General features: G+C 56.8%; 1 protein-coding gene and 1 long non-coding RNA gene across 19 annotated transcripts in view; one reads left to right on the forward strand and one right to left on the reverse strand.

The window, feature by feature from the left end:
- The window catches only part of LOC128088431 (uncharacterized), a 30,484-nt gene extending 16,020 nt beyond the window's left edge, over positions 1 to 14,464 (forward strand). For both annotated transcript variants that reach the window (XR_008210249.1, XR_008210250.1), the window contains exon 4: positions 14,221 to 14,464. This is a non-coding gene — a long non-coding RNA (uncharacterized LOC128088431). The remainder of the gene's footprint in view (positions 1 to 14,220) is intronic.
- Positions 1 to 20,966, reverse strand: part of LOC128088430 (uncharacterized) — a 44,095-nt gene extending 23,129 nt beyond the window's left edge. For 4 of the 17 annotated variants that reach the window (XM_052698957.1, XM_052698961.1, XM_052698956.1 and 1 more), the window contains exons 1-4: positions 18,818 to 18,916; positions 18,195 to 18,389; positions 6,601 to 6,699; positions 5,978 to 6,172 (exon numbers count right to left, since the gene is read on the reverse strand). In XM_052698957.1, the coding sequence (XP_052554917.1) occupies positions 5,978 to 6,172; positions 6,601 to 6,699; positions 18,195 to 18,344 (444 nt within the window). In that variant the 5' untranslated portion in view covers positions 18,345 to 18,389; positions 18,818 to 18,916. Of the gene's footprint in view, positions 1 to 5,977; positions 6,173 to 6,600; positions 6,700 to 8,639; positions 8,744 to 18,194; positions 18,390 to 18,817; positions 18,917 to 19,030; positions 19,457 to 20,123; positions 20,221 to 20,861 lie in introns of those variants that run through there. The other 13 variants (XM_052698951.1, XM_052698950.1, XM_052698954.1 and 10 more) reach the window with 13 other exon arrangements.
- Positions 20,967 to 22,525: the final 1,559 nt, after the last annotated feature.

The following is a 22,525-nucleotide window of genomic DNA, read 5'->3' on the forward strand; positions in this document are numbered from 1 at the left end:
CCGCGCACAATGCCGGCACACACACACGGCGCCACCCTGGCTCACCGATGCCTCGCGGGGACCCACACAACAGCACGAGCAAAGCAGGCAGAAACGTGCCGTGCTCCTGACTGATGGCAGTCCGAAAATCTCCCTCTCCCTCCCCCCCGCTCTCCTAAGGCAGCACTTCTCCCAAGCAACAAACACAGTCACACACAACTGCAGCCCCGGCTCGTCCCGACAACGGACGTCCACAGGAAGCACATCTTCACAGACCTTCTGCCAGCTCCGCACCCTCCGGCCAACACAGCGCCCACGCGCCTTGCTCCACTGCCCGCCCGCCCGGCCTTTGCTGCCGACAACTCGGCCCTACGGGGCCTCCTCCTTCGCACGCCCCAAACACCAACACAGCTCCGCTCTCGCACGGCCTTCCCTGAGAGGAAGCCGCCCCCCGACCCCGCACCACTCGCCGGCGCCGCACGCATCGCCTCCGCGTGCCGGCAGCACCGCCGGCTCCTCCCCCGAGCGCCCCTCCATGCCCCCGCACCGAGCCCCGACCCCGTTCCCAGCACACAGCCCGCTCCTCCCGGCCCCGCTCACCGGCCCGGCGCCGCCATGCCGCGCTGCCCCGGAAGTGCTCTCCGCCGGCACGAAGCACTTCCTGCCCCGGCCCTACCAACCGCCTGCGGCGTCCCGTTGCTGAGGGCAGCCCGGGGCCTGGAGGAGGGGGAGGGGCAGCCGGGGGGGCCGCTGCCGGATTCCCCTCGGGTGCCGCCGGCGCCATGCAACTTGGCTTCTTCTCCTTTTATGCCTTTTCCCCCTTTTGCTTTCCTTTGCCTTGCTTCTCTTTTCTCTTCCTTTCCTTTTCTCTTTCTTTCTTCCCCTTCACATTTCCCTTTTTCTTTCCTTTCATTTCTTACTTTCTTCCCCTCCCCTCCCTTCCATTTGCTTTCTGTCCACGCTCAGTCTGCACATCTCCAATGGACATGCCTGGAGAAGATCACCTACGCAGGCAATGAACGGCTTGTGCTGTGCTTCACTGCTTTGTGCTCTTGAAAGACACTGATTTGTTTTGCCCTTTCCTAACCCCCAAGTATCAGGAGGGCCCGGCTGGCTTTGCTGCGGAGCCTTATCACCCCGCAGTCTGAAGACTTGGGGGAAAAGCCCAGCAGCTACGTAGCTGCCAAGGGAAGATTTCATGCCCTGGCCTTCGTACAGCCCGGCTCTCCCCGCTCTGCTCTGCACTCCTGGCATCCCCTGCAGCCCCTGTGCTGCGACAAACACGAGCGCGGCTCGGGCCCAACGCCCTCCCTGCTGCACGCCCTCTCACGGCCCCATGTGCTGCACCCACACCACTGCCCCAGCCCCGCAGCCCTCCTGCCCGCAGCGCAGCCACACGCACCGGGCTCGGCCCCAGCCCCCAGGAGCTGATGGAGGCGACTCAGCCCCCGCTGCATCCACACGCAAACCTCACACGCACTAACCGCTCCTCAATACTCCGTTTCCCTCCTTTGCAGCCAGCTCCTTGCCTGCACGCAGCCCCACAATCCGCTCTTTCCTCTCCAGCAGTGCAGCAGGCAGGCGGGCAGGCAGGCAGGCAGGCAGCAGAAGGCAGTGCCATGTAGCACGCTGCACCCAGTGCACCGTGCAGGCTCCTTCGTGGAAGGAGGAAGACACCGATGCGCCAAGCCAAAATGGCAGGCAGACACTCTTGACGTGCAGCCTCTCCTCTCCTCTCCTCTCCTCTCCTCTCCTCTCCTGTCTTCTCCCCTCCCCTCCCCTCCCCTCCCCTCCCCTCCCCTCCCCTCCCCTCCCCTCCCCTCCTCTCCTCTCTCAGTCTCCGGCTCAACAAGGTGCCCTCGCAGCACCCAGACGCTCCACACGCGCCGCTGCCCATGACGCGCTCGAAGCCATTGCAGCTGAAGCAGCTGAAGCAGCACGGCTCGCCGCCCTCCCAGCTCACGCCTGAGCTCTGGGCCCCAGGCGCTCACCTGCAGCCCTCCCGCTGCCCTCTCCTCCTGCCCCACTCCCAGCGCTGCTCTTCACACCAACCCACCCGCACTTGAACTCCCCTTCAATCTGGGGTTTTTACCCGAAATATGGCTTTTTACTCCCAGAAATCCCGGTTTTTACCCTTCAATCTGGTTTTTTTTCCCCTTAAATACGACTTTTTCTGCCTGAAATTCCTGTTTTTCCTATTAAATCTGGGTTATTAACCCTTACATGTGGCTTTTTCTGTTAGAAATATGGTATTTTCTGCTAGAAATCCCTGTTTTTCGATTAAATCTGGGGGTTTGCCCCTCAAATATGGCTTTTACTGCTAGAAATCCCTGCTTTTCCATTAAATCGGGGGTTTTCTACCAGAAATCCCTGTTTCTCTCCTAAAATCTGGGTTTGTTTTCCCCTTAAATATGGTTTTTTCAGCTAGAAATCCCTGTTTTCCCCTTAAATCTAAGATTTTTCACCCTAAATATGGCTTTTTCTGCCAGATATCCCTGTTTTTCCCCTCAAATCTGGGGTTTTTCTCCTTTAATATGGGGTTTTTCCCCTTCAATACGGCTTTTTCTCCCAGAAATCCCTGTTTTTCCTCTTAAATGTGTGGTTTTCCCCTTAAATATAGCTTTTTCTCCCAGATATCCCTGTTCTTCCCCTTAAATCCAGTGTTTTCTCGCAGAAATGCCTGTTTTCAACTTAAATATGGCTTTTTCTGCCAGATATCTCTGTTTCTCCCCTTAAAAACTGTTTTTTTCCCCTCAAATATGGCTTTTTCTGCTAGATATCCCTGTTTTTCCCCTTAACTCTGGGGTTTTCACAGAATTGCAGGGGTTGGAAGGGACCTCCAGAGCTCATCGAGTCCAACCCCCTGCCAAAGCAGTTCCCTACAGCAGGTCGCACAGGTCGGCATCCAGGCAGGTCTTGGACATCTCCAGAGCAGGAGACTCCCCCACCTCCCTGCAGCCTGTTCCAGTGCTCCTCACCTCACTGCACAGAAGTTCCTTCGCACATTGGTGCAGAACTTCCTATGCTGCAGTTTCCGGCCGTTTCCCCTTGTCCTGTCTCCACTCACCACTGAAAAGGGTCCATCCTCGCCATTCAGCCCCCCACACCTCAGATACTGATAGACCTGGATCAGGTCCCCTCTCAGTCTTCTTTTCTCCAGGCTGAACAGACCCAGTTCTCTCAGCCTTTCCTCATAGCAGAGATGCTCCAGGCCCTTCACCATCTTGGTGGCCCTCCACTGGACTGTTTCCAAGAGATCCCTGTCTTTTTTGTCCTGGGGAGCCCAGAACTGGACGCAGTGCTCCAGATGAGGCCTCACCAGGGCAGAGCAGAGGAGGAGGATCACCTCCCTCGACCTGCTGGCCACGCTCTGTGCAATGCACCCCAGGATGCCATTGGCCCTCTTGGCCACAAGGGCACACTGCTGGCTCATGGCCAACCTGTCGTCCACCAGGACACCCAGGTCCCTCTCCGCAGAGCTCCCCTCCAGCAGCTCATCCCCCAACCTGTAGTGCTGCATGCAATTATTCCTCCCCAGATGCAAGACTCTACACGTGCTTTTGTTAAACCTCATCTGATTTTTTTCTGCCCAGCTCTCAGCCTGACCAGGTCTTGCTGAATGGCAGCACAGCCTTCAGGCTGTCAGCCAATCCTCCCAACTTCGTATCATCACAAACTTGCTGAGGGTGGCCATTATCCCCTCATCAAGGTCATTGATGAAGATGTTGAACAAGAGCGGACCCAGCACCGACCCCTGAGGAACAGGGCTGCTTACAGGCCTCCAACCGGCCTCTGCACCACCAACAGTGACCCTCTGTGCTCTGCCAGTCAGCCAGTTCTCAACCCACCTCACTGTCCACTCATCTGTCCCACACTTGCTCAGCTTTGTTATAAGGATGCCTTGCTGAAATCAAGGTAGACTACATGCACTGCTCTGCCCCCGTCCACCCAGCCAGAGACAACATCATAGAAGGCCACCAGGTTGGTCAAGCACGACCTCCCCCTGGTGAACCTGTGCTGACTGACATACCAGCTAAAAAAGAGGGCTACGAGGTGGGCACAAAACTGCCCCAAGGGCCAGACAGAGAGGGCTGCGAGAACTGGCAAAAAGCTCAGCTAGAAGCCAGTTCATAGAAAGGTGCCTTGGCCTCTACCCAGCACCAGCAACGTCCCACCCCTCCATCCATCAGGGCCCCGGCAGCACAGTCTGCAGATGATGCAGAGGTACGAGGAGCAGTTGAAACAGCACATCATCGTGCAGGAATTCAAAGGCAGAAACTCCAAGGAGCGACAGGAAAACACTGGGCAAAGCAGTGGCCCCTCATGGCTCAGCACAGCGCCCTCGCAGCGCCCTGGCACAACACGCGGCGCTGCCGTAACGCGCCTGAAGCCACTGGAGCTGCAGCAGCGCAGCACGGCTCAGTGTCCTCCAAGCTCGAGGCTGAGCTCTGCTCCGAGGCACATTCCCCTGCCGCCCACCCGCTGCCCTCTCCTCCTCCCCGCTCCCAGCGCTGCTCTTCATACCATCCCACCCACACCTCCACTCCTCGTGCCCCAACGCCAGGCTGACGCGCAGGCCACGGCTGCCCGCGTGCAGCTGGGCTTCCCGGGGCAAACAGCAACCCTCAGCACAGCCCAGGGCTGAGAAAGCCACCAGGAAGAGAGGCAAGCTCCAGGGGCCGAGTGCAGGGACGCCTGTCTCCCTCCCGGGACGCTTCCCCTCCTTCGTGCTTTTGCTAGCGGTCCTTGGAGAGCAAGGGCAGGCTCACAGCCTGTGGCCAGCAGCTACAGGGGGGCTGAAAGGCCACCCGTTGGGAAGACCCACAAGGAAACGGGGGAAAACCAGCAGAATTTCAGGGCAGAGCCGAGCGGTTCATGGCCCCGCGACTGCCAGCCCAAGCACGGCACCTTTTGACCAGCTACAGAAAGAGGCAGCACCGTGTGGAAAAAGTTGGTTTCGCTTTTATTCAGTACAAAAGGCTCTGGCTTGTATTTCTATCAACACAGCCCAAAATGAAACCCCAGCGCCCAGGGTTTCTGCTTAGCAAGGAGTCAATCAGCCTCCAGGCAGACACAAGCAGAAGCCTGACCCTGTGGCTACGTCAGCTCCTCTCCCTCCAGGCCCGGCTAGCCGTACTTCAATCTCACACTAGACCGGCCCTGGCCCTGAAGAGACGCAGCCTGAAGGAACACAGCCTCTCCATCTCTTGCCATAGATGAAGACCTGCCTCTGGCAAGCCCTCCTTGCTTGGAATGCAGCACAAGCCCTTCCCTTCCAGGTGCCTCAGCTCCGCTGCACTGTCCGTCACAGGGAAAGCACGGCCGTGCCACAAAACCGGACGCTGACTCAGTGCGCTGCCTTTGGTGCCACCTCCGAGGAAGCATTGCAGCTGATCCCAGTGTCCTGTGGGCCTTCTCGCTCAAGCCCTGCTCGGTTCTTTCTGCTCTCCTTCTGGGCTTTCTTCCTCAGCAGAGCAGCACTTGCCTTGGCTTTCTTCACTGGCTCGCCAGACCGAGTCCCAAGACTGTGCCAGTCCTACAAGAATCAAGGCACAAACGGTCAGGGAACCTGCACAGCTAACAAGTGGCTGACAGCTCGCGTGGGGAGCTCAAGTCACCGCCCGGGCAGCTGTGGCTGCCAGCACTGGAAACCACCTTCCTGCCATCAGGGCATGCCAGAAACTCCACCTCTATCTCCCTCCCCAAAGTCCCACACGAACTGGAACCCAAAGCCATCTCCTGCAAGGCAGCGCCTGCACACGGCTTGGACACTGCCTGGCAGCACGCACAGCACAGCAGCAGCAGCAGGTGAGCTTGCACCTCCAGGCTCCTTGCGTGCCACCAGGAACAGCACGCACGCCCAAGGAAGGGCACAACACACTGCCGCACTCTCAGCAATGCCGCGGCGCGCTACCGTAGGCAACGGCTCCAGCTGCTTCCCTCCCAGCCCATTTCCTCAGCATTTCTATCAACCTCTACCAAACAGAGCGCTACTTACTGTCTCTGGGCACTTGGCAACTGGCAGGGTTATGGCCCACACGCACACAAGCTGCAAAACGGCTCCAAAGAAGAGGCCGCAGCGCAGCACGTTCTCCATCAGCGTGGGCTCAGGGATCTCCGGGGCCGAGAAATGCACTTCAGCGGCCATAGCGCAGACAGCCTGCTGCTCTGCTGCTCTCCAGGAGGCTGCTTTCTGCAAGGGGGAAACGAGAGCCATCATTCCATTCGTGCGCCCCGACGGTGCGACTTCCTGCTAGCAAAAACTCCCAGCCTGACTCACAGACGTGCTCTCAAGATAGCCTTGGTCTTCCGACCCGACCACAAGGAGGGACGCCAAACTTGCATGTCAGCAAGAGCTGAGCAGGCAAGAATCAACTTCTCCCTGAGCTTGATCGCACACGCACGACCACTGTCTCATGAACACCACCAACAACAGTATTCCTACCATCAGCTGCACATCTGCATCTACCTGGGCACGTACATGTTCACGGCCTTGCTGCTGCTGTGCCGTACGGCACCAAGCACAGCAACAAAGCACGCAGAAAGCCCACCTGCTGAGCACAGGGGGAGCAGCTGGGCTCACGCCTAAGCACTGCTTACTGCAAAGGAAGGCACACCTACCTGGCAACGGCCACGCAGGACGCTCCACACACAGTCACACACTGTTCTCCTGAGGCCCAACGCAATGGCGCAGCCACTCACACTCTGCTCCTCGACGGTCTGCAACACAAAAGTCACAAGCTGGAAATTCAACCCATCCAAGATGCCATCGCGCCTCCGTGCTCACGGCACTCGCACTCATGTCTTCGCACCATCAATCAGGCGTGTGCTTACCGAGTGAGCGCTGCTCACTGCCACCTGACACCAGCAATCGACCCCTAACTGTCAAGTATGAACAGGAACCTATGCCTAACACTAAAAGACTACAAGTAACCTATGCCTAACTCTAACATAAGAACAGGAACCTATGCCTAACACTAAAAGACTACACGTAACCTATGCCTAACTCTAAAATACGAACAATAATCTACTCCTAACACTAACACTAAAATCAACAATAACAACAACAACAACAACTAAACCATAACTCCTGCAGCATTTAAATGGGAAGAGGAGATCTTGGCTCCCCAGGAGGCTCGGAGGAGGAGCTGATGGAAACTCATGCCACCCAGCTAATGCTGGGGGCGGGGGCCGCGCAGCGGGTAGGGAGCCGAGCGCCTGGACCAGCGGCCGTGGAGGGACGGCGCCGATGCGGGGCCTGGCACGGTGGTGTGGTGCCAGGCCAGCTGTGCCGCAGGCGGATCCACCTCCATGGGCTCATCCGGAGGTGGATCCACCTCCATGGGCTCATCCAGAGGTGGATCCACCTCCATGGGCTCCACGGAGGTGGTCGCAGCGCTGGCCCAGGCGCGATGGAAACGGAATCGCTGCCCCCTCCTCCGCTTGATCTTCAAGGCGGCCCCCCTCCTCCTCTTCGCTTCTGGGAAGCCAAGCTCCCTCTTCCCATTTAAAACAGGGCAAATTGTGCCCCTCGCCCTCTTCACTCCAGCCATGGCTGACAGAGCTCACAGAGGCGAGTGCGTTGGCCGGGGCAGCGGTGACCAAGGTGACGGCTGTGATGCGGCGAAGGTTCTAAAATGGCAGCCGCACTGCTGGCAATGGCGTTCCACAGAGCATGAGGAGGGGGCTGGAGGACAGGGCACGGGACGGCAGCTAGAAGGCACTCCCCGTGCCCAGCGGGCAGCCCTTCTCTCCGGCAAGCAAGAGGCCACAGAGGAGCCGGCCCCGAGAAAAGGGCCCTCGGCCTCCTTCATCCTCTCCCTTCTTCCACACCGGAATCTCTTGGGGCTGGCACACGCAGCACACAGCGCCATGTTCAGGGGCCTCCCGAGCCCAGCGCCAACAACAGCAGGCTCCACAGCGCACCTCACCACGCCTGCCTCCTGGCACACACCAGCTCCGCTTTCCACCTTAGCACCCAGCGCCTCTTCTTGCGCCTCACGGCTGGGAATTCAACCATTCCCTACCATCAATACGGCCAGCTGCATTTTCATTACAATCACTCTCACTCCATTCCACAGCCGCGCACAATGCCGGCACACACACACGGCGCCACCCTGGCTCACCGATGCCTCGCGGGGACCCACACAACAGCACGAGCAAAGCAGGCAGAAACGTGCCGTGCTCCTGACTGATGGCAGTCCGAAAATCTCCCTCTCCCTCCCCCCCGCTCTCCTAAGGCAGCACTTCTCCCGAGCAACAAACACAGTCACACACAACTGCAGCCCCGGCTCGTCCCGACAACGGACGTCCACAGGAAGCACATCTTCACAGACCTTCTGCCAGCTCCGCACCCTCCGGCCAACACAGCGCCCACGCGCCTTGCTCCACTGCCCGCCCGCCCGGCCTTTGCTGCCGACAACTCGGCCCTACGGGGCCTCCTCCTTCACACGCCCCAAACACCAACACAGCTCCGCTCTCGCACGGCCTTCCCTGAGAGGAAGCCGCCCCCCGACCCCGCACCACTCGCCGGCGCCGCACGCATCGCCTCCGCGTGCCGGCAGCACCGCCGGCTCCTCCCCCGAGCGCCCCTCCATGCCCCCGCACCGAGCCCCGACCCCGTTCCCAGCACACAGCCCGCTCCTCCCGGCCCCGCTCACCGGCCCGGCGCCGCCATGCCGCGCTGCCCCGGAAGTGCTCTCCGCCGGCACGAAGCACTTCCTGCCCCGGCCCTACCAACCGCCTGCGGCGTCCCGTTGCTGAGGGCGGCCCGGGGCCTGGAGGAGGGGGAGGGGCAGCCGGGGGGGCCGCTGCCGGATTCCCCTCGGGTGCCGCCGGCGCCATGTTCTAACAGAAATCCCTGTTTCTTTCCCCTTAAATCTGGGTTTTTCCCCTTAAATATGGATTTTTCTGCCAGAAATCCCTGTTATTCCTGTTAAATACAGCTTTTTCTGCCATAATCCCTGTTTTTCCCCTTCAATCTGGGTTTTTTTCCCCGTAAACATGGCTTTTTCTCCCAGAAATCCCTGTTTTTCCTGTTAAATCTGGTGTTTTCATAGAATCATAGAATCACCAAGGTTGGAAAAGACCTACAAGTTCACCCAGTCCAACCGTTCACCCATTCCCAACAGCTCCCACTAAACCACGTCCCTGAACACAACATGCAGCCTTTCCTTGAACACCCCCAGGCTCGGTGACTCCACCACCTCCCTGTGCATCCGTTCCAGTGCCTGACCACCCTTTCTGAGCAGTAACACTTCCTCATGTCCAGCCTGAATCTCCCCTGCCGTAGCCTGAAGCCATTCCCCCTGCTGCTATCACTGATGACACGAGAGCAGAGGCCGACCCCCAGCTCACTACAGCCTCCCTTCAGGAAGTTATAGAAAGCAATGAGGTCTCCCCTGAGCCTCCTCTTCTCCAGGCTGAACATTCCCAGCTCCTTCAGCCTCTCCTCATCAGCCCTGTGTTCCAGACCCCTCACCAGCTTTGTCGCCCTCCTTTGAACACGTTCCAGGGCCTCAATATCTTTCTTGCAGTGAGGGGCCCAAAACTGGACACAGCACTCGAGGTGCGGCCTCACCAGTGCTGAATACAGGGGAACAATCACCTCTCTGCTCCTGCTTGCAACGCTGTTTCTGATGCAAGCCAGGATGCCATTGGCCTTCCTGGCCACCTGGGCACACTGTGGGCTCATGTTCAGCCGAGCATCAATCAATACCCCCAGGTCCATTTCCTCTACGCCGTCCTCCAGCCACACCGCCCCAAGCCTGCAGCGTCGCCTGGGGTTGTTGTGGCCGAAGCGCAGGACCCGGCATTTGGCCTTGTTGAAACTCATCCTATTGGCTTCAGCCCAGCTCTCCAGCCTGCCCAGATCCCTCTGTAGGGCCTCGCTACCCCCAGGCAGATCCACACTTCCAGCCCATTTGGTGTCATCTGCGAATGTACTGAGGGTGCACTCGATGCCCTCATCGAGGTCATCAATCAAGATATTGAAGAGGACAGGCCCAGCACCGACCCCTGGGGAACACCACTCACGACCGGTCGCCAGCTGGATTTGACTCCGTTTTCCCCGTAAATATGGCTTTTTCTGCTACAAATCCCTGTTTTCCCATTAAATCCAAGTTTTTGCCCCTTAAATATGGCTTTTTCTGCTAGATATCCCTGTTTTTCCAGTAAATCTGGGTTTTTCTCCCAGAAATCCCTGTTATTCCTCTTATATCTGGGGGTTTCCCCTTAAAAATGGCTTTTTTTTTCCTAGAAATCCCTGATTTTCCATTAAATCTGGAATTTTTCTCATTAAATATGGCTTTTTCTCCTTGAAATCCCTATTTTTCCCATTAAATCTGGGGTTTTTCCTCTGAAACATGGCTTTTTCTGCTAGAAATCCCTGTTTTTCCATTAAATCGGGGGTTTTCTACCAGAAATCCCTGTTTCTCTCCTAAAATCTGGGATTTTTTCCCCTTAAATATGGCTTTTTCTCCCAGAAATCCCTATTTTTCCCCTTCAATCTGCGTTTTTTCCCCTTAAACATGGCTTTTTCTGCCAGAAATTCCTGTTTTTCCTATTAAATCTGGGGTTTTTCCCCTTAAATACGGCTTTTTCTGCCAGAAATTCCTGTTTTTCTTCTTAAATCCGTGGTTTTCCCCTTAAATATAGCTTTTTCTCCCAGATATCCCTGTTTTTCCCCTTAAATCCAGTGTTTTCTCGGAGAAACCCCTCTTTTCAATTTAAATATGGCTTTTTCTCCCAGATATTCCTGTTTTTCCATTAAATTGGGGGTTTTCTAACAGAAATCCCTGTTTCTCTCCTAAAATGTGTTTTTTTTTTCCCTTAAATATGGCTTTTTTCAGCTAGAAATCCCTTTCTTCCCCCTAAAATATGGGGGTTTTCCCCTTACATGTGGTTTTTTCTGCTAGAAATCCCTGTTCTTCTCATTAAATCTGGGGTTTTTCCTCTGAAATATGGCTTTTTCTCCCAGAAATCCCTGTTTTTCCATTAAATCGGGGGATATCTACCAGAAATCCCTGTTTCTCTCCTGAAATCTGGGGTTTTTGCCCCTTAAACCCCTTTTTCTCCCAGAAATCCCTATTTTTCCCCTTCAATCTGGGTTTTTTCCCCTTAAACATGGCTTTTTCTGCCAGAAATTCCTGTTTTTCCTATTAAATCTGGGGTATTTCCCCTTACATGTGGTTTTTTCTGCTAGAAATCCCTGTTTTTCCCCTTAAAAACAGGGTTTTTCCCCTCAAATATGGCTTTTTCTGCTAGATATCCCTGTTTTTCCCCTTAAATCTGGGGTTTTCACAGAACTGTAGGGGTTGGAAGGGACCTCCAGAAGAGATAAACGGGCAGGGTGCTGCAGGTGCAAACTTCTTCTCTTCCTGCCGTTGCCCGGTTTTGTTATTCTGGATAAGGCAGAGCAGCCCGGCCTTGTCTGGGCTCTGCAGGCACAGCTCTGATGGAAGAGGCAGCAGGAGGGCTGTTGGAACAGGGACTGTGGTGTTTTAAAGTAGCAGCTGAGCACAAATGTTTGCTGTTGGGCTTCGTGGGAGAAGGGGCACAGGCAGGTACAGCTCCCACAGTGCTTCTGTTAGCTGGCTTCTGTTGTGAATGCTGAAACCTCAGGCTTCCTGCACTGACTGCAGATTTTCACTTCACTGGGGAATTTGCAATGCATGTTGTCATCCTGTAATACTTGAATCAACCTTTTTTCTGTCTCTGGGCGAGCACTCGCACTTCCCCCTCCTGCTCTGTGTTGTTCTAGTCTTTCAGCTGACTTTTGTCTCCAGAGCTTCAGGGAGTGATGCACAAAAGAAGCACTGGTCGCTCCCCCAGAGCAGAGTCCCGTTCAGGAGGGAAAATATGCGATCCCTGAAGATGCCTGGTGCACAGATGGGTCCAGCAAGGGCACTTGCAAGAGCAAGTGGAGAGCAGCAGCGTAGCATCCTTCCAGCGAGACGATGCGGTTCAATGAGGGGATGGTCAGAGCAGGCAACGGGCAGAACTGCGAGCCGTGTGGATGGTTATGAGCAAGGCAGCCAGTGGTGGCATCCTGAACGTCTGCACAGGTGGTTGGGCTGTGTGCCGGGGGCTCCCTCTTTGCATTGCACAGTGGGCCGCCCAGGAATGGACTGTCCACCCCCCGATCTGGGGCAAGGACGTGGTTGGGGGTACAGGACTGCAAGTGCTACCGAGCTGCTGGTCATCAGCCCAGTGGCGTGGCCTGCTTGCACACTTGACACTCACCCCGTGTCTCTGCTCATTCCTAGGTGAATCTCAGTGGTTTCGACCCAGGCCCAGTGGTGGTGCACTGAGAGCTTCCTTCAGTGCCGAGCTCTCAGAAGCACGAATCGCTGCAGGTCTGATGGCTGCCTTGCACAGGACAGCAGTGATGGGGATAAGGAGCTGATCCACCCTCCGGCCCTCATTTCTCCTGGCTCTGCTGAAGATGCTGACCTGAGCCCAGCAGCCATCGCAGTCCCCGGCCTGGATTGGGACCCAGTGTCTTTGCAGTGCAGCCCAGCCAAGCGCAGTCCGAGTGCCCGGCCAGCAGCAGCTCCACGAGGAGCAGGTGGGCATCGCTGAGGAGCAGCCGAGCCTTTGGAGGAGGGCTTGGAATCAGGCAGCCGGTGCCAGGCAGCGGGCAGCACACACAGGGCTGGTGCAGTCACACTTCTCTGCAACTTCGGTGCTTGATTAAATCCAAACCAATCTTTATTCTATGACGAGCAAACCACGCTGTCTACCAAATGGTGTCAAAATATTCTTTCTCACCCTTCACTTCCCTTTCCTGCATGTGATACAGCAGCCCGCTGATCATCGGGGGCTCAGTTTGCCATCAGGGAGTGTCAGCGGTCGTCTGAAGGCTTCGTTGGCTGTCAGAGGGCTCCACTGATCATCAGAGATCTTCACTGAGGTCAGAGGGCTTTGCTAATCAGCAGAGGGTGTCATCGGTCATCAGAGAGGAGATCTGAGGAGCCCGAGGGAGGGATCTGGGGATTCCTTGTTGGGTAGGTAGTGATGGAGGGGAGGTGGGACTGAAGGGCTGAAGCAGATCCAAGTGAGGGGCAATTGGCTGCGATAAGAGAGGGGGTAAAAGGAGGCCATAGAGAAGGTGGAAGAAAGGGTGAAGGGTTTGGGAGGAACTGGAAGGAGGAAGTGGGAGAGAGCAGAGGGAGGGTACTGGGGCTGCTTGGCAGCACGGGGAGCTCTGTCCTTTTTGGAGCAGGCAGCACAGAGGGGATGGAGAGGCCCATGGGTGCAGCACGTGGGGTGCGGGGTATGGAGCTGGGGACCCCTCCCAGCACTTAGAGGTGGCCTCTGCCAGGCAGGAGCAGACACGAACAGCCCCTGCTGAGCATGGGGACGCAGACACACACAGCGTGGCTCTGCTGAGGGCTTCATTGATCACTGGAGGATGTCAGAGCTGATCACATGCCTAGGACACCTCGAGACCCTCCTCCTCTGCACAGCTGTCCAAAGCATGAGGGAAGCTCTGCGGGTGGCAATGGTCCCCTGGTACGGGGCAGGGATGGCGCCCTCCATCCCATCCATCCCCAGGCCCTGACACACAGTGCTCAGGGCTCCAGGGATCCCCAGGGTCCCTCAGTGTCCCTGCTCCAGTGCCACCCTTATTGTAACTGACTTCTGCCCTACGTCCAATCTAAACTCTCTGACTCTTTCCCCTTCCTTCTTACAGCCCCCCTGAAGATAGCAAAGGCCAGAAGAAGAATAAGGCAGCAGAACTTATGCTCACGCTGCGTACAAATGCTACAGGAGCAGAAACAAACCGGGACGCTCTGGGTTCCTCCCAGGAAGGCAAAACTGCACAGAGACGCCCCAGCTGTGTTTGGCAGCGCCCTCCCTGCTCCTCGTGTGATCCCACTGCTGAGCCAGGATGCAGCTGCCCAGTGCTGCAGAGCACCGTCTAGAGCTGGGCCGGGACCTCCTCCCCTTCCTCTCCTGCAGCTCGGCGGGCAGCCTCACCTCCTCCTGTGGCAGAGCTGCTGATCCCACAGATGCCATCTGGATGCTCCTCTAACCCCGAGCTCCTGCCCACCCTGCCAAGAAAAAGCAAACCAACCCCCCACAGCAGGGAATGCACACAGCTTCACGCCGCTCCCCTTCACCCTGTCCTACCTCAGAGACCAAAGGAGCCCTGATCTGGAAATTGGCACAAAACACAGCAGCGTCACTTGAAAATGCAAGTTGTGTTTTCGTTGCCAGGGGTATTACAGCCCAAAGGTTGAAATAAAGTTCATGCAAAGGAGGGTAAATTACAGGTGTTCCATGCACAAAAGCAAAGAGGAACGGTGTGAGGGTGTTTCCAATGAGACCCCAGAGGGAAACCGAGGCAAACAGTAACTGCTACACAACCAATGGTGCAGAGAGAGAATTCACTGCCAGGAGCAGCTCACAGTCCAGTGAGAAAGATTCACAGCACTGGCTGCAGGGTTGTCTTTTAATTAAAAACAATATACAAAAACAATCTGGATTTTTTGAGCTAACTTCTATAAATATTAGTAGGGGGGGAATTGCTAAATGGTGCTGCAAGCAATGTGGGGGCAGAAGAGCCAAGGCATGGGAGGTATCTTAATGCCTATGTGCACAGCAGGCTCTGCTGCCCCTGCTTCACTCCTCCACAGGAATCACAGAATTGTAGGGGTTGGAAGGGACCTCCAGAGCTCATCGAGTCCAACCCCCTGCCAAAGCAGTTCCCTACAGCAGGTCGCACAGGTCGGCATCCAGGCAGGTCTTGAACATCTCCAGAGCAGGAGACTCCCCCACCTCCCTGGCAGCCTGTTCCAGTGCTCCTCACCTCACTGCACAGAAGTTCCTTCGCACATTGGTGCAGAACTTCCTATGCTGCAGTTTCCGGCCGTTTCCCCTTGTCCTGTCTCCACTCACCACTGAAAAGGGTCCATCCTCGCCATTCAGCCCCCCACACCTCAGATACTGATAGACCTGGATCAGGTCCCCTCTCAGTCTTCTTTTCTCCAGGCTGAACAGACCCAGTTCTCTCAGCCTTTCCTCATAGCAGAGATGCTCCAGGCCCTTCACCATCTTGGTGGCCCTCCGCTGGACTCTTTCCAAGAGATCCCTGTCTTTTTTGTCCTGGGGAGCCCAGAACTGGATGCAGTGCTCCAGATGAGGCCTCAGCAGAGCAGAGCAGAGGGGGAGGATCACCTCCCTCGACCTGCTGGCCACGCTCTGTGCAATGCACCCCAGGATGCCATTGGCCCTCTTGGCCACAAGGGCACACTGCTGGCTCATGGCCGACCTGTCGTCCACCAGGACACCCAGGTCCCTCTCCGCAGAGCTCCCCTCCAGCAGCTCATCCCCCAACCTGTAGTGCTGCATGCAATTATTCCTCCCCAGATGCAAGACTCTACACTTGCTTTTGTTAAACCTCATCCGGTTTTTCTCTGCCCAGCTCTCAGCCTGTCCAGGTCTTGCTGAATGGCAGCACAGCCTTCAGGCTGTCAGCCAATCCTCCCAACTTCGTATCATCACAAACTTGCTGAGGGTGGCCATTATCCCCTCATCAAGGTCACTGATGAAGATGTTGAACAAGAGCGGACCCAGCACCGACCCCTGAGGAACAGCGCTGCTTACAGGCCTCCAACCGGCCTCTGCACCACCAACAGTGACCCTCTGTGCTCTGCCAGTCAGCCAGTTCTCAACCCACCTCACTGTCCACTCATCTGTCCCACACTTGCTCAGCTTTGTTATAAGGATGCCTTGCTGAAATCAAGGTAGACTACATCCACTGCTCTGCCCCCGTCCACCCAGCCAGAGACAACATCATAGAAGGCCACCAGGTTGGTCAAGCACGACCTCCCCCTGGTGAACCCGTGCTGACTGCTCCTGATCTCCTGCTCTTCTTCCAGTTGTCTGGAGAGGACATCCAGCACAGCTGTTCCATCACCTTTCCAGGGACAGAGGTGAGGCGGGCTGGCCTATAATTGCCTGGCTCTTCCTTCTTGCTCTTTTTGAAGACCGCAGTGACATTGCCTATCCTCCAGACTTCAGGCTCCATTCCCCTCAAGTCGTCCCTGGACTCATTAAGAAAAAGGGTGACAGAGAGCAAAGGGGAAACCACGGGGTACCAATGTGACAGCTTCCCACGGGGGGGAGGGGCGGGGAAGTTTGGTGGGAGAGAAAACACCCGTGAATTCTGTTTCTCTCCACCTCAAGAAGGCTTTCCTCACTCTCTCTCACCACAGCCTCATAGGCAAGTTGATGACATACCAGCTAAAAAAGAGGGCTACGAGGTGGGCACAAAACTGCCCCAAGGGCCAGACAGAGAGGGCTGCGAGAACTGGCAAAAAGCTCAGCTAGAAGCCAGTTCATAGAAAGGTGCCTTGGCCTCTACCCAGCACCAGCAACGTCCCACCCCTCCATCAGGGCCCCGGCAGCACAGTCTGCAGATGATGCAGAGGTACGAGGAGCAGTTGAAACAGCACATCATCGTGCAGGAATTCAAAGGCAGAAACTCCAAGGAGCGACAGGAAAACACTGGGCAAAGCAGTCGCCCCTCATGGCTCAGCACAGCGCCCTCGCAGCGCCCTGGCACAACACGCGGCGCTGCCGTAACGCGCCTGAAGCCACTGGAGCTGCAGCAGCGCAGCACGGCTCAGTGTCCTCCAAGCTCGAGGCTGAGCTCTGCTCCGAGGCACATTCCCCTGCCGCCCACCCGCTGCCCTCTCCTCCTCCCCGCTCCCAGCGCTGCTCTTCACACCATCCCACCCACACCTCCACTCCTCGTGCCCCAACGCCAGGCTGACGCGCAGGCCACGGCTGCCCGCGTGCAGCTGGGCTTCCCGGGGCAAACAGCAACCCTCAGCACAGCCCAGGGCTGAGAAAGCCACCAGGAAGAGAGGCAAGCTCCAGGGGCCGAGTGCAGGGACGCCTGTCTTCCTCCCGGGCCGCTTCCCCTCCTTCGTGCTTTTGCTAGCGGTCCTTGGAGAGCAAGGGCAGGCTCACAGCCTGTGGCCAGCAGCTACAGGGGGGCTGAAAGGCCACCCGTTGGGAAGACCCACAAGGAAACGGGGGAAAACCAGCAGAATTTCAGGGCAGAGCCGACCGGTTCATGGCCCCGCGATCGCCAGCCCAAGCACGGCACCTTTTGACCAGCTACAGAAAGAGGCAGCACCGTGTGGAAAAAGTCGGTTTCGCTTTTATTCAGTACAAAAGGCTCTGGCTTGTATTTCTATCAACACAGCCCAAAATGAAACCCCAGCGCCCAGGGTTTCTGCTTAGCAAGGAGTCAATCAGCCTCCAGGCAGACACAAGGAGAAGCCTGACCCCGTGGCTACGTCAGCTCCTCTCCCTCCAGGCCCGGCTAGCCGTACTTCAATCTCACACTAGACCGGCCCTGGCCCTGAAGAGACGCAGCCTGAAGGAACACAGCCTCTCCATCTCTTGCCATAGATGAAGACCTGCCTCTGGCAAGCCCTCCTTGCTTGGAATGCAGCACAAGCCCTTCCCTTCCAGGTGCCTCAGCTCCGCTGCACTGTCCGTCACAGGGAAAGCACGGCCGTGCCACAAAACCGGACGCTGACTCAGTGCGCTGCCTTTGGTGCCACCTCCGAGGAAGCATTGCAGCTGATCCCAGTGTCCTGTGGGCCTTCTCGCTCAAGCCCTGCTCGGTTCTTTCTGCTCTCCTTCTGGGCTTTCTTCCTCAGCAGAGCAGCACTTGCCTTGGCTTTCTTCACTGGCTCGCCAGACCGAGTCCCAAGACTGTGCCAGTCCTACAAGAATCAAGGCACAAACGGTCAGGGAACCTGCACAGCTAACAAGTGGCTGACGGCTCGCCTGGGGAGCTCAAGTCACCGCCCGGGCAGCTGTGGCTGCCAGCACTGGAAACCGCCTTCCTGCCATCAGGGCACGCCAGAAACTCCACCTCTATCTCCCTCCCCAAAGTCCCACACGAACTGGAACCCAAAGCCATCTCCTGCAAGGCAGCGCCTGCACACGGCTTGGACACTGCCTGGCAGCACGCACAGCACAGCAGCAGCAGCAGCAGGTGAGCTTGCACCTCCAGGCTCCTTGCGTGCCACCAGGAACAGCACGCACGCCCAAGGAAGGGCACAACACACTGCCGCACTCTCAGCAATGCCGCGGCGCGCTACCGTAGGCAACGGCTCCAGCTGCTTCCCTCCCAGCCCATTTCCTCAGCATTTCTATCAACCTCTACCAAACAGAGCGCTACTTACTGTCTCTGGGCACTTGGCAACTGGCAGGGTTATGGCCCACACGCACACAAGCTGCAAAACGGCTCCAAAGAAGAGGCCGCAGCGCAGCACGTTCTCCATCAGCGTGGGCTCAGGGATCTCCGGGGCCGAGAAATGCACTTCAGCGGCCATAGCGCAGACAGCCTGCTGCTCTGCTGCTCTCCAGGAGGCTGCTTTCTACAAGGGGGAAACGAGAGCCATCATTCCATTCGTGCGCTCCGACGCTGCGACTTCCTGCCAGCAAAAACTCCCAGCCTGACTCACAGACGTGCTCTCAAGACAGCCTTGGTCTTCCGACCCAACCACAAGGAGGGACGCCAAACTTGCATGTCAGCAAGAGCTGAGCAGGCAAGAATCAACTTCTCCCTGAGCTTGATCGCACACGCACGACCACTGTCTCATGAACACCACCAACAACAGTATTCCTACCATCAGCTGCACATCTGCATCTACCTGGGCACGTACGTGTTCACGGCCTTGCTGCTGCTGTGCCGTACGGCACCAAGCACAGCAACAAAGCACGCAGAAAGCCCACCTGCTGAGCACAGGGGGAGCAGCTGGGCTCACGCCTAAGCACTGCTTACTGCAAAGGAAGGCACACCTACCTGGCAACGGCCACGCAGGACGCTCCACACACAGTCACACACTGTTCTCCTGAGGCCCAACGCAATGGCGCAGCCACTCACACTCTGCTCCTCGACGGTCTGCAACACAAAAGTCACAAGCTGGAAATTCAAGCCATCCAAGATGCCATCGCGCCTCCGTGCTCACGGCACTCGCACTCATGTCTTCGCACCAGCAATCAGGCGTGTGCTTACCGAGTGAGCGCTGCTCACTGCCACCTGACACCAGCAATCGACCCCTAACTGTCAAGTATGAACAGGAACCTATGCCTAACACTAAAAGACTACAAGTAACCTATGCCTAACTCTAACATAAGAACAGGAACCTATGCCTAACACTAAAAGACTACAAGTAACCTATGCCTAACTCTAAAATACGAACAATAATCTACTCCTAACACTAATACTAAACACTAAAATCAACAACAACAACAACAACTAAACCATAACTCCTGCAGCATTTAAATGGGAAGAGGAGATCTTGGCTCCCCAGGAGGCTCGGAGGAGGAGCTGATGGAAACTCATGCCACCCAGCTAATGCTGGGGGCGGGGGCCGCGCAGCGGGTAGGGAGCCGAGCGCCTGGACCAGCGGCCGTGGAGGGACGGCGCCGATGCGGGGCCTGGCACGGTGGTGTGGTGCCAGGCCAGCTGAGCCGCAGGCGGATCCACCTCCATGGGCTCATCCGGAGGTGGATCCACCTCCATGGGCTCATCCAGAGGTGGATCCACCTCCATGGGCTCCACGGAGGTGGTCGCAGCGCTGGCCCAGGCGCGATGGAAACGGAATCGCTGCCCCCTCCTCCGCTTGATCTTCAAGGCGGCCCCCCTCCTCCTCTTCGCCTCTGGGAAGCCAAGCTCCCTCTTCCCATTTAAAACAGGGCAAATTGTGCCCCTCGCCCTCTTCACTCCAGCCATGGCTGACAGAGCTCACAGAGGCGAGTGCGTTGGCCGGGGCAGCGGTGACCAAGGTGACGGCTGTGATGCGGCGAAGGTTCTAAAACGGCAGCCGCACTGCTGGCAATGGCGTTCCACAGAGCATGAGGAAGGGGCTGGAGGACAGGGCACGGGACGGCAGCTAGAAGGCACTCCCCGTGCCCAGCGGGCAGCCCTTCTCTCCGGCAAGCAAGAGGCCACAGAGGAGCCGGCCCCGAGAAAAGGGCCCTCGGCCTCCTTCATCCTCTCCCTTCTTCCACACGGGAATCTCTTGCGGCTGGCACACGCAGCACACAGCGCCATGTTCAGGGGCCTCCCGAGCCCAGCGCCAACAACAGCAGGCTCCACAGCGCACCTCACCACGCCTGCCTCCTGGCACACACCAGCTCCGCTTTCCACCTTAGCACCCAGCGCCTCTTCTTGCGCCTCACGGCTGGGGATTCAACCATTCCCTACCATCAATACGGCCAGCTGCATTTTCATTACAATCACTCTCACTCCATTCCACATCCGCGCACAATGCCGGCACACACACACACACGGCGCCACCCTGGCTCACCGATGCCTCGCGGGGACCCACACAACAGCATGAGCAAAGCAGGCAGAAACGTGCCGTGCTCCTGACTGATGGCAGTCCGAAAATCTCCCTCTCCCTCCCCCCCGCTCTCCTAAGGCAGCACTTCTCCCAAGCAACAAACACAATCACACACAACTGCAGCCCCGGCTCGTCCCGACAACGGACGTCCACAGGAAGCACATCTTCACAGACCTTCTGCCAGCTCCGCACCCTCCGGCCAACACAGCGCCCACGCGCCTTGCTCCACTGCCCGCCCGCCCGGCCTTTGCTGCTGACAACTCGGCCCTACGGGGCCTCCTCCTTCGCACGCCCCAAACACCAACACAGCTCCGCTCTCGCACGGCCTTCCCTGAGAGGAAGCCGCCCCCCGACCCCGCACCACTCGCCGGCGCCGCACGCATCGCCTCCGCGTGCCGGCAGCACCGCCGGCTCCTCCCCCGAGCGCCCCTCCATGCCCCCGCACCGAGCCCCGACCCCGTTCCCAGCACACAGCCCGCTCCTCCCGGCCCCGCTCACCGGCCCGGCGCCGCCATGCCGCGCTGCCCCGGAAGTGCTCTCCGCCGGCACGAAGCACTTCCTGCCCCGGCCCTACCAACCGCCTGCGGCGTCCCGTTGCTGAGGGCGGCCCGGGGCCTGGAGGAGGGGGAGGGGCAGCTGGGGGGGCGGCTGCCGGATTCCCCTCGGGTGCCGCCGGCGGCATGTGCTAACAGAAATCCCTGTTTCTTTCCCCTTAAATCTGGGTTTTTTTTTCCCTTAAATATGTCTTTTTCTGTTAGATATCCCTGTTATTCCTGTTAAATACAGCTTTTTCTGCCATAAATCCCTGTTTTTCCCCTTCAATCTGGGTTTTTTTCCCCTTAAATATGACTTTTTCTGCCAGAAATTCCTTTTTTTCCTATTAAATCTGGGGTATTTCTCCTTACGTGTGGATTTTTCTGCTAGAAATCCCTGTTTTTCCCGTTAAATCTGCAGTTTTCCTCTGAAACATGGCTTTTTCTGCTAGACATTCCTGTTTTTCCATTAAATCGGGGGTTTTCTACCAGAAATCCCTGTTTCTCTCCTAAAATCTGGGTTTTTTTCCCCTTAAATATGGCTTTTTCTCCTAGAAATCGCTGTTTTTCCCCTTAAATCTGTGTTTTTCCTCTGAAATATGGGGTTTTCCCCTTAAATATGGCTTTTTCTGCTAGAAATCCCTCTTTTTCCCCTTCAATCTGGGGTTTCTCCCGTTAAATATGGCTTTTTTTGCCAGAAATTCCTCTTTTTCCTCTTAAATCTGGGGTATTTCCCCTTAAATACGTTTTTTTTCTGCTAGAAATCACAGAATCATCCGGGTTGGAAGGGACCTCAAGGATCATGTAGTTCCAACCCCCCTGCCCAGCAGGGCCACCAAACACACATTCAGATCAGGTTGCCCAGGACCCCGTCCAACCTGGCCTTGAACACGTCCAAGGACGGGGCATCCACAACCTCCCTGGGCAGCCCGTTCCAGGGCCTGATTGCTCTCCTTGTGAAGAACTTCCCCCTAACATCCAACCTAAATCTTCCCTCCCTCAACTTGGATCCATTTCCCCTAGTCCTGCTGTTGTCAGCCCTTCTGAAGAGTTTACTCCCCTCCTGGCTGTAGGTTCCCTTCAGGTATTGATAGGCTGCAATGAGGTCACCCCGCAGCCTTCTCTTCTCCAGGCTGAACAAGCCCAACTCCCTCAGCCTGTCCTCATGGGGGAGGTGCTCCAGCCCCCTGATCATCTTAGTCGCCCTCCTCTGGACCCTTTCCAAGATCTCAATGTCTTTCTTGTACTGAGGGCTCCACACCTGGACACAGTACTCCAGATGGGGCCTCACAAGAGCCGAGTAGAGAGGGACGATCACCTCCCTGTCCCTGCTGACCACCCCTCTCCTGATGGAGCCCAGGATCCCATTTGCCTTTCGAGCTGCCAGAGCGCACTGCTGCCTCATGTTCAGTCTCTCGTCCATCAGGACCCCGAAATCCCTGTTTTTCCCCTTAAATCCAGTGTTTTCTCGCAGAAATCCCTGTTTTCAACTTAAATATGGCTTTTTCTCTCAGATATTCCTGTTTTTCCATTAAATCGGGTGTTTTCTACCAGAAATCCCTGTTTCTCTCCTAAAATCTGGGTTTTTTTCCCCCTTAAATATGGCTTTTTCAGCTAGAAATCCCTTTC

This window comes from Tympanuchus pallidicinctus, unplaced genomic scaffold, assembly GCF_026119805.1.
Source record: "Tympanuchus pallidicinctus isolate F22 unplaced genomic scaffold, pur_lepc_1.0 scaffold34, whole genome shotgun sequence".
NCBI lineage: Eukaryota > Metazoa > Chordata > Aves > Galliformes > Phasianidae > Tympanuchus > Tympanuchus pallidicinctus.